Raw genomic sequence first — 10,458 nt, 5'->3', positions numbered from 1 at the left:
TTCTTGATAGGGTTGTCAAGATCTTCATATCTTAGGGTTTAGAATTATTGAGGTGTACTTGTAATTCTTATAAAAATCTTTGATATAGTGGAAACCTTCTAGCTCAGGTTGCTAGAAGAAGACTAGACGTAGATTCATGTAGAATTGAACCAGTATAAAATTCATTGTCTCCTATTTCTTTCCTTATCTTCTTTACATGCATTCAAGGATTAAAGGGTCATAAATTCCTTATAGCAGAAGTAGTCACAGAAGTTTACCTTGAAAAGTTTCATGGAAAAAATTGTATTATAACAAATGTATAAAAGTAGTCACAGAAGTTTACCTTGAAAAGTTTTGACTTTCGCAAATTCTATACTTATAGCAGAATTTTGTACTTCTCCACTTGAAAGAAATACATTCCGTTCATCCACATAAATACCAAACAAAGTACATTCTATTCGAAACCTAAACATTCAATAAATGTTATGTGAAATCATTATTTAAACAGAAATAAAAAGGTATGTAGTATAGCATAGAAATAAAATACCCATCAGCTTCTATTGCAATGACATTTAATTTTGTTGTCTTTCCATCAACTTGCAATTCTCTTTCAGTACCCACTCCGACCAGTAACCCCAATATATCTAAATAAAAAATAATAGAAGTCATAACATATAAGGTCAAAATAATTGTTGAGAACTAAAAAATATGAATGGTAGAAAAACTAAAAATATTAACTTACCAACTAAATAATCAGTATCAAATCCAGTGGTTGTCAATAAGAACAAAGGTGTGTATTGTGGTTTCAGATTAGGAACCAAGTTACCATGAAGCAAACTAACTTTGGTACCAAACTAGAAATTAATCTTATAAGGGTGGTGGGTAGTTCTATATATTCCAGAATTGGGAGCAACACTGAAATTTTGGATGCCATAAACATGACCTTCAGAAATTTCAGTATGAAATTTGTAAATTAGAGTACGTTTGATGGAAGCATGTATTTTAGAATCTTGAAATAGCTCAATATAATAAATATAAAGATGTTTATGATACACATATTTTGTTCATAAAAATGATGGTAAAGAATTAGAAGAATAATAACCTCTTTTTCTTGAATAACCAACTCCATGGAAAAAGGACACCTCTGTTTACTGAAATCTGGAACGAACCATGAACGTATCACCCTAACGATGATATTTCAGTTCTCCTTTTCTGGAGTAACTTTGCTTACATTTTGACTTTGCTTTTGAACTTCAGAGAGAGACATGTTGATCTCAACACAAAGATATTGAAGAAATGAGAAGTAAAAAAGTGAGTATTAGATTGGTGACATATTTAAACTCAGATAAAGGAGATAATAATTAATGTTAAAAGATTTAATTCAGAAAAATAAAACAAATACAAATAAATAAAAGGTTCAAAGCAGGTATAGAGTAATATATATCTGTTTGGTCAAGGATAGTAAAAGAATGCTAAGGAATAAAGATAACATGGATTTGGCAAATTTTGAAAAAGTAAAGGTTCATATGTTATTGGATTAAAAACTTTGAAATGGTTAAAGAAAACAAGAAGTACAAAAGCATTAACTAATCTGCAAAGATGGAGTAATAGACATGAGATGTTAATAGAAAAAAAAACTTTTGACCTACTTTTACAGAAATCATACTATCAAATTTTGGTGAAAACTGCGAAAAATAGCTATTGATGTCAAAAACCAGTAATCTGTTGCAATTGATTTATTCACAGGTTTCATATAAAAGGAAAATAAAAGAAAAAAAGCATTCTGATGAAGATGAACCATGAACAGCTTTTAAATGAAAACATTACTTCTTGGCATGATGTATTGAGCAGTGAACCATTAATTGAATCACTAATATGGAAACAATGAAGATCTGCAAAAAAGTATGGCTGTATAAAGAAATAATTTTAAGAAAGAAGCAATGTGCAAATATGTTTTTTCAGAATTTTTTAACAAATGGACAAACCCTACATCTGTACAAAAGAACATATCAACTGCTACGCTTCTTGTATTACTATATTTGTTAACAAAAACAAATCAAGTACATACCTTTGGTGGAAGATGGTTTGTATGAATCCAGACTTCCCAGAGAGAAGAGAAAAGTTATTTGGCTGAATAGTAATTAATTAAATTCTACAAAAAGTGAACAAAAAAGTGTAGTACACAATATACTTGATGAGAAAAAAATAGTTACAAATTAGATGACATACAATACTACGAGAAACTTCCTGGAGAAGACAAATTTGTTGGATGAATTGATTTAAAAATATCTAATATCAAATTTTCTAAAAAATTATATTCGTATAATAAAAAAGGTAATCATATAAGGGATTGGTACAGCAGAAAAAAATGTGGAAAGAATTAATAAAGGTACTCGAGCAGTGCAGAAGTCATATCAATCTACTTTTATAAAATCATATTAAGTTTTGGTTGAAATTTTAATAAATGAGATGTATATGAAATAAATTCTGGTGATATCTTTTGAAATATAAAATTTATTTCAAAAAGGCAAAATGAATGATATGACATTTGGTGGTTTGACATGAATTAAATGGCAAAGATATTCGTATATGGAAGAAGATATGTAGCGGTTACAATTATATCAGATTTAAAAAGTTGTATTTACCAAAAATAATATATATATATATATATATATATATATATATATATATATATATATATATATATATATATATAATAAAGGTCTATAATAATTCATACAAAATATTACAGTGGCCCTACAAAAGAAGTAATCCGTTAAAATAATATTGTTCATGGATGATTTCAGTGGCCATGATAAGAGTCATATATATTAAGCAGCACATTCACATCCTTGTTTGCTTTTTCACCGTCAACCTCAAGAAGTATTATATCTCTTTCCTCTATTCCATGTAGTTGACAAAACTTTTTCCATCCACTGCCTATCTTCACCGATTTAGCTTTAATTAACAACTTGCATTGCACTTCTGCTTTTGGACCGCAAAGCACAATTTCTGAGAAATTACTATTGCGAAAATACTTACATAGGTCTAAATTCAAATCCTGCGAAAATAAAAAAATTAAATAATTTGAAATAAAAAAGAATAAAGAGAAGACATAAATAATGGTATACAGATTATAAAAAAAAGGTAAGTAAGGTCACCAAAGAACTTGATTTGCAGTTGTATTTAGAAAGGCGGAACTCAAAGTGAATTAATTTTGACATTGTGAGTGCAAGATTTGATCGAACATGACTTCGAAATTTTTGCAAAGTTGATTCTGAACAATGATCATAAAGGTGTATTTCAAAAAAAGACTTTCCAGTATGCCTTAAGTAACATAGTCTCGGTGGTTTTAAATCATAGAATTTTCTTATATCACACCAGCCATCAGTAATCCTCGGATTATAAATATCCATGTTGAAGGTAACATGGTGCATATTACCCTTGTTATCAGAAATTGTCCAAACTGGACCCAGTTCACGACCTAATGTAATGACAAACAATCGGTTGACCTCACCAAAATCCTTGACAAAAAAGAAAGGTCATCAAAAAAATATTATTTAAATTCAACAGAGAAGAATAATGGTGAATAATTTATAACTGATGAATTCAAAAAAACCTGTTCTTCGATGAACATAGTAAAGAATCTACCCTTCTACTTGCTCGCAAGTATGGATTGATCACCCAGTATGCATTGTGTCGTCGTCATCTAAGTAGATGGTATAAAATATTTAAAAAACATTGAAAAACAGAGAACATGATGAAATGGGGAGATGATGGTTATGATGATGATGAAAAAGAGAATATCATGAAACAGATTTTTTGATGTGGACTGTGTAGAGAAGTGTGGTTCATAAAAAAGAAAAAGTTTAACATGAATACCTTTATGTAATGGAGAAGTTGGTGATGATGAAACGGAGAATATGATAAAAAAGGAAAATGATGATGATGATGAAACAGAGAAGATGATGAAACATAGAAGATGATGAAACAAAAAAGATGATGAAACATAAAAGCGTGTTGTTTATAAAAATATAAAAGTTAAACATGCATACCTTTGTGTAATGGAAAGCACTTTTGTATCTGATATACACAGATTAACCCAGATGAGTATGAGAAAAAGAAGATAAGTTGAAAATTGTAGAGGAAGTTGCGTTTTTGGACTGTGAAGAGAGGTATTGGTAATCAAAGCGTTCAAGTGATAATAATAAAACGTAGAGCAATCATGATTATGTTCTTGAGAAGTGTTGATAACTTTGGAAAGTGCAATCAATTTGATCTTGAGAAGTGAAAAACATAATGAAAATTTTTAAAAAAAAATGAATTGTTTCTTTGTTCGCGATTTGCTATTTAATATTGGAATATGAAAAACAATAATAATTATAAAGTGTGGTAGATGATAGAGACGTTTATAAATGTTTGTGTAATGGAAAAGAAGATGGTGATGATGAAACGGGGAAGATGATAAAGAAAAAAGATGATGATGATGATGAAACATAGAAGATGATGAACAAAAGCATAGGTCATAAAAGTGTAATAATTATACATGCATACCTTAGTGTAATGGAGAAGCACTTCTGCAAATCTGATCTAAACAAATGAACACAGATGAGTATCCTTGAAAGAAGATAACTTGTAAATTGTAGACGTAGCAGTGTTGTTTGAATGTGAAGAGATGTAGCGATAATCAAAGCGTTTTAGTGTTGATTACGTAGAGCAATCATGATTATCGTCTTGAGAAGTGTTGCTAACTCTGGACAGTGCAATTAATTTTACCTTGAGAAGTGAAAAACATAATGAAAAGAAATTTAAAGAAATGAAACGTTTCTTGGCTCACGATTTAGTATTTAATATTGGAATATGAAAAAGTTTAATAATTATAACGTGTAGCAGATGATAGAGCAGTTTAGTCATCATTATCTCGAGCAGTGCAAAATTTAATACATTTGAAAACTGATTGACACGTTGATTTGAAGATAATTCCAACCACTTTTTGAAGGTGATGGAATACAAAACGTTTTGTAAACGGTCATTTTAAATTTATTTTTCCATTAAATTTGTTCTAAAATTCTTCTGAGTATGAAAATGGTGAAAAAAATTATAATTGATTTATAACTTATATGATTCTAATAATAATAATTAATAACTAATAGTTATTGTATTTCACTAACGTTTAAATTTTAAATTTATATGGAATGGTAATTAATGTTAATTAATTAAATTTCTAATTAAGAATAAATTATATTGACTAAAATGAAGTCGAACAAAATATAATACAAAATAAGAAAATACATATAATAAAAGAGAAAAAAATATAACTTATATATTGAGATATATAATAACTGCATACAAAATAAGAGTCCAATTTAAATCTTCTTATATATTGATATATATAAGAAGTTCAAACAAAATTACATACAAAATTTTCAACTTTAATACCAAAAAAATGGATAAAGAACTTTGATATCTCTGCTTGTTCTTTCACTTTCAACTTCAAAAAACAATTCAGGGTGATCCTCTGCAGAGAGTTGATGAAGAGCACAAAAGTCTTTCCAGCCAGATCCTATCTTAACAGACCTAGGTCTTATTAATAATTTACACTCGACTTCGCCCCTTGGTCCATGTAAAACAACAGAAGAAAGTCCACTCTTTTCAAAATAAGTCGCAAATTCTTTTTTCAAATATTGAAAAAATAATGTGAAAAGATGTTAATTATTAGAAAGGAATGCAAATTTTAAATAATATTAAAAAATCAAAACTAACCAGGTGGCTTGCTTGACAGTAGTATGTGGATAGTTCAACAGTAAAATGGATTAAGTTCGACATAGAGAGAGGACGACGTATGGCAACATTATTGAGGAACTTGGTCTTGATTCGTGTGTCTGCAGAACGTGTAGAGACGTGGATTACGAAAGATGAATTTCCGACGTATTTTAACACAAGCAACTTGTCAGACTGATCTCTATAGAAAGATCTTAGTTGGTTCTAGCCTTGGGTAATCATTGGAGTGTGAATATCCATGTTGTAAGTAACATGGTGAACATTACTTTGGTAATCAACAACGGTCCATTTAGCACCAAGGTCCTTCCAATAGCGTATTATGAAGACTCGGTCGACGTGTCCAAAGTCCTTAAAAGATTAGCAAGTTAAGAATAAAGAAATAAATAAATATAAATAACAAAAATAAAGGAGTTTGAATCAAAAAATATACCTGGTATTTCAAAAACATAGAAATGAATTCGTCAACCATGTCTGAAGAAAGTATGGATTGTGGTGTGGGCATGGGTTCCATTGCAGCAGAATAGGTTGGTGATGAAGTAAAATTGTAAGAGAACAAAATGGTTAACAGTAGAAAAATCAGATGTCTGACTTTGAATTGGTAAACATAGGGAATATATATATATATATATAAAGAATAGGAGAAGACATAGCTGTTGGAAGTATCCGTACATACTGGACAGTCTGAAGTGGTAAAAGTACAGGTTAATAAATACGAATTAAAAAATAAAACGTTAAATAAAAAATAAAGAATTATGAAACGTCGTAAAAGTAAAAGAAGAATTAATTAATGTAATTTAGTAATGTTGATTTTTTTGAGGATGGTATATTTAATATTGGAATATAATAAAGTTTAATAATTATAATGTGTGGCAGATGATGGATCAGTTTATTCATCATTATCTCGAACAGTGCAAAATTTAATGCGTTTGAATACTGATTGACAAGTTGATTTGGAGAAAATTAGAAGTAGAATTTGAAGGGGTTGGAATACAAAACGTTTTGTAAACGAAAAGGTTTTGATGGAGTAAAGGGTGATTTGAAAAATGTCAAGAACTCTTTGAAAAATGTCCAAATAAAAACGAAAAGGTTTTGATGGAGTAAAGGGTGATATAATGAATTATTAAAAAATACCATTAACGAAAAAAATGAAACAAACAGAGTTTAAGGTAGAAAAATGAAGAAGATGAACGGTTTGCTTGTAAAAGGTGAAAAAATACAGATAAATTGGTGAAGAAAAAGGTAGATTTTCATACAAATTACATACCAGTTAAGTTGTTTAACAAAAAGACTCGTGCATGACTTTGAAATTTTTATTTTAAGCCTGTATCCAGAAGAAAAATATAAGAAACAGTTTTATCAAAGTAGATAAACGCCAAAAATAGTTAAATTAACTCTTTTTCGTGTAGAACTTTGAAAAAATATAGTGTATGATGAACTCTTTGAAAAATGTCCAAATAAAAACGTAAATCAGGTAACAATAAAGAGATTTGCTGATAGAATGCTTTATTAAAAAAGACCATGAACGAAAAAAAAATGACAAAGAGATTTGAGGGTAGAAAAGTGAAGAAGATGAACGGTTTGCTTGTAAAAGGTGAAAAAATATAGATAAATTGGTAAAGAAAAAGGTCGATTTTGCTACAAATGACTTACCAGTTAAGTTGTACAGCGAAAAAGACTCTTGAATCAGTTTGAAATCTTGATTTGAAGCCTGTAAACAGAAGAAAAATATAAAAAACAGTTAGATGTACATAAACGCAAAAAAATAGTTAGATAAAAAGTTCTTTTTAAACCTGATGTTAAATTTGTCGTAGTGAACCATATTAGACATGTAGCAAACCTAGAAAATACAATCATCGTAAAAAAATTGTTAGATCTGAGAAAATAAAAGAAGAATATGAATTGTTCGCTTGAGAAAGGTAAAAATGAAAATGAAATCTGGGTAATAAAACCATATGTCACAGTGAACCATATTAGTCCTGTACAAAAACGAAACAAATAGTTAGATCTGAGAATTGAGAAAGGAATGAGTTGTTAGAAAGCAAAAAATAGTTAGATCTGACAAAATATAAGAAGAAAATGAGTTGTTCGATTGAGAAAACTCAAAATAAAATGGACTTCTGGGTTTAAACCTGTAAAAAAACGCTTGAAAAAGTTAGATCTGACAAAATATAAGAAGAGAATGAGTTGTTGGCTTAAGAAAACTCAAAACAAAAACAACTTCTCGATTTAAACCTGTAAAAAAACGCATGAAAAAGTTAGATCTGAAAAAATATAAGCTTAAAATGAGTTGTTCGCTTTAGAAAAATCAAAATAAAATCGACTTCTGGGTTCTTACCTGTAAAAAAATGCATGAAAAAATTAGATCTGAAAAAATATAAGAAGAAAATGAGTTGGTCGCTTAAGAAAACTCAAAATAAAATCGACTTCTGGGTTTAAACCTATAAAATCGCGCTTGAAAAAGTTAGATCTGAAAAAATATAAGAAGAAAATTAGTTTCTTGCTTGAGAAAGGTGATAACACTTACGGAAAAAGAGAGACAACATCTTCAGATCTGCTTACAAAAACGATATATTCAGATCTTCTCATTTGAAACCGCTGAAAAGAGCAAGATGAAGAGGTGTTGTCTGTGCGTGAGAAAAACAGAGAAAAGAGGAAGGTTGAGAAGAAGTTCAAGAGTCTAAAGTGTGTGTGTGTGTGTGAGTGGGAAAGACAGGAGAAGAAAAGAGAGAGAGACAGAGACAGAGACAGAAAAAAAATACCTGATCATGAGAGCATTTTGATTTTTTTTTAAACGTTGTAAATTCTGGATCAAATATATTATTTTATAGAGAAAGTTTCCATTTGTTAGTTCAGAATTGTATATAGTATTAGATTAAATATCTTAATCTACACACATCGTTTAGAGGAGCATTCATATCACCTTAGAATTATATTGAATATTCCAAGAAAATAATTATGCAAAGTTGTAAAAGTGTAAGTTCTTTATGCTTAAATTTAGATTCTTAGGACATGTCATTTCAACATGAAAGAGAGTGTCCCAACAATATTTCTAATGTAGGAAGCTTCATTGATCACGCAGAGTACTATAGGAATGATTTCCCTTTTGCTTGGATAGAGAAATGAAAGTGAATCTTTGAGGAGTTCAAATAAAGACTGACCAATGCCCTTGTGTCAACCATTTGAAATCCAATTTGATATGTCGAAGTCTTTTATGATGCTTCCTACCAGGGATTGAGGTGTGTTATGATGCAAGAGAAGAAGATTGTTGCTTAATATCAATTTAAAGTAGATGAGATGAATTAGCTGACTCACGATCTTAAGATAGCAATAGTTTTGATGAGCGAGCCTCAGCGAATACTCGCGCGAATTGGCACGCGAACACTACACAGATCCCGATCCACGCAGCAGAAGTTATCAAATCGGCACTCTCACGAGTTCCAGTAGGGAACTCTCACTGGTTCGGATCCTAGGAGGTGAATACCTCAACTAGAAGGTGAGCTAAGACGAAAGGGGATAAATCTCTCTCTCATTCATCAAAGCTGTTTACAACGAGTTGGCCTGCACCTTTTATAGATCAAGGGCAGCCGAGAAGATTAAACAAAGAAAAGAAGTAAACCCTACACATGAAGGGAGATATTAAGAACTGAACCCTAAACGCATGAAAGGTTGTAGCGCGCATGAGAGAATGGGCTGCATAGGTGATGCTGATCTGCTGAAGGAAACCCTAGCCCTAATTAAGCCATTCCTTCATGTGAAACAAGCTCGAACGAACCCTAACAGAGGGTTGACTTTTGGAAAATGAGCAACGCGTTAAAGGAAATGAAAGTGGGTTGGATGCGGACTTTGGTTGATCTATAGAATAACCAAGTGACGAGGCTTGGAGCAATTTGATTCAGGCCCAATAAAGTCATGCGTGTAGGAAAAACAAGTGTTGGTTGCAGCTGGCCCAATATACGCATTTCTACTCCACTCCACACATTATTATACGTTGCAACTTGAAGAAATGACTGTGACGCTGATCAAACACTGGGCCGCAGGTGGCTTCCAGAATTGATGCAGGCCCAACTAGCACGTGACAGATTCTTTCAGCATGAAAACAGCAATCACGGAAAAAATTAAATTGGCACATGCTGCAGTTTGATTGGAGTGCAGGAACGGAATCACTATGGGTTGGTATGGAGAATAATTGGGTCGTAAGCCCAATACAAATTGGTACCTTGGAAATATAGGCTGCAATCTAACACAACAAACCCAATTAGAACACATTTATTTAATTAAAAATAAAAGAAATTAAAAAGAATGGGCCTAGTCAATAGCCCAAGCCATGAAGCCTTAGGGTGATATTCATCAAGTTTTCATGGCTTTGAAAATTTGGAGACATTACCTCTATGAGCCTTTTTCTTTATGCTTGTGATCATAAAAGGTTAAAATATTTGTTCAATCATAAAGAGCTCAACATGAGACAAAGGAGGTAGACGTATTTTCTAAAAGATTATAATTTTCACCTATTGTATAATCTAGGAAAAGTAAATGTGGTTTCAGACACATTGAGTAGGAAGGAAAATCAAGTGGCTACAGTCCATCAAATCTTTATAAGACTTGTTGAGAGCTTGCATAATGAAGCATTGTGTGGAAGAAAAAAAATAACACCTTTGTGTTGGTTTCAACAATGAGAGAGTGCCTTAGTTGGGCCATACT

General features: G+C 31.0%; 1 protein-coding gene across 9 annotated transcripts; it reads right to left on the bottom strand.

The window, feature by feature from the left end:
- Window positions 1-5,364: 5,364 nt before the first annotated feature.
- On the bottom strand, window positions 5,365-9,584 carry LOC114173192. 9 transcript variants are annotated; one of them, XR_003602463.1, is made up of 8 exons: window positions 9,073-9,584; window positions 8,919-8,977; window positions 8,285-8,384; window positions 7,551-7,736; window positions 7,411-7,468; window positions 6,191-6,441; window positions 5,743-6,108; window positions 5,365-5,592 (listed from the first exon to the last, which is right to left on the bottom strand). XR_003602463.1 is itself a non-coding variant. In XM_028057447.1 (6 exons), exons 2-6 carry the CDS (start codon window positions 8,937-8,939, stop codon window positions 6,922-6,924), a joined length of 357 nt encoding a protein of 118 aa, XP_027913248.1. In that variant the 5' UTR covers window positions 8,940-8,981; window positions 9,073-9,584; the 3' UTR covers window positions 6,556-6,921. The 9 variants fall into 9 exon arrangements, 2 of the variants coding, with proteins under 2 accessions (XP_027913248.1, XP_027913249.1); XR_003602460.1 differs by having other exon boundaries at window positions 8,919-9,584; XR_003602462.1 differs by having other exon boundaries at window positions 7,551-7,597; window positions 8,919-9,584.
- Window positions 9,585-10,458: the final 874 nt, after the last annotated feature.

The sequence above is a fragment of the Vigna unguiculata genome, chromosome 2, assembly GCF_004118075.2.
Source record: "Vigna unguiculata cultivar IT97K-499-35 chromosome 2, ASM411807v1, whole genome shotgun sequence".
Taxonomy (NCBI): Eukaryota; Viridiplantae; Streptophyta; class Magnoliopsida; order Fabales; family Fabaceae; genus Vigna; species Vigna unguiculata.
Note: the sequence above shows the minus strand (reverse complement) of the source record. Positions and strands in the feature narration are given on the sequence as shown.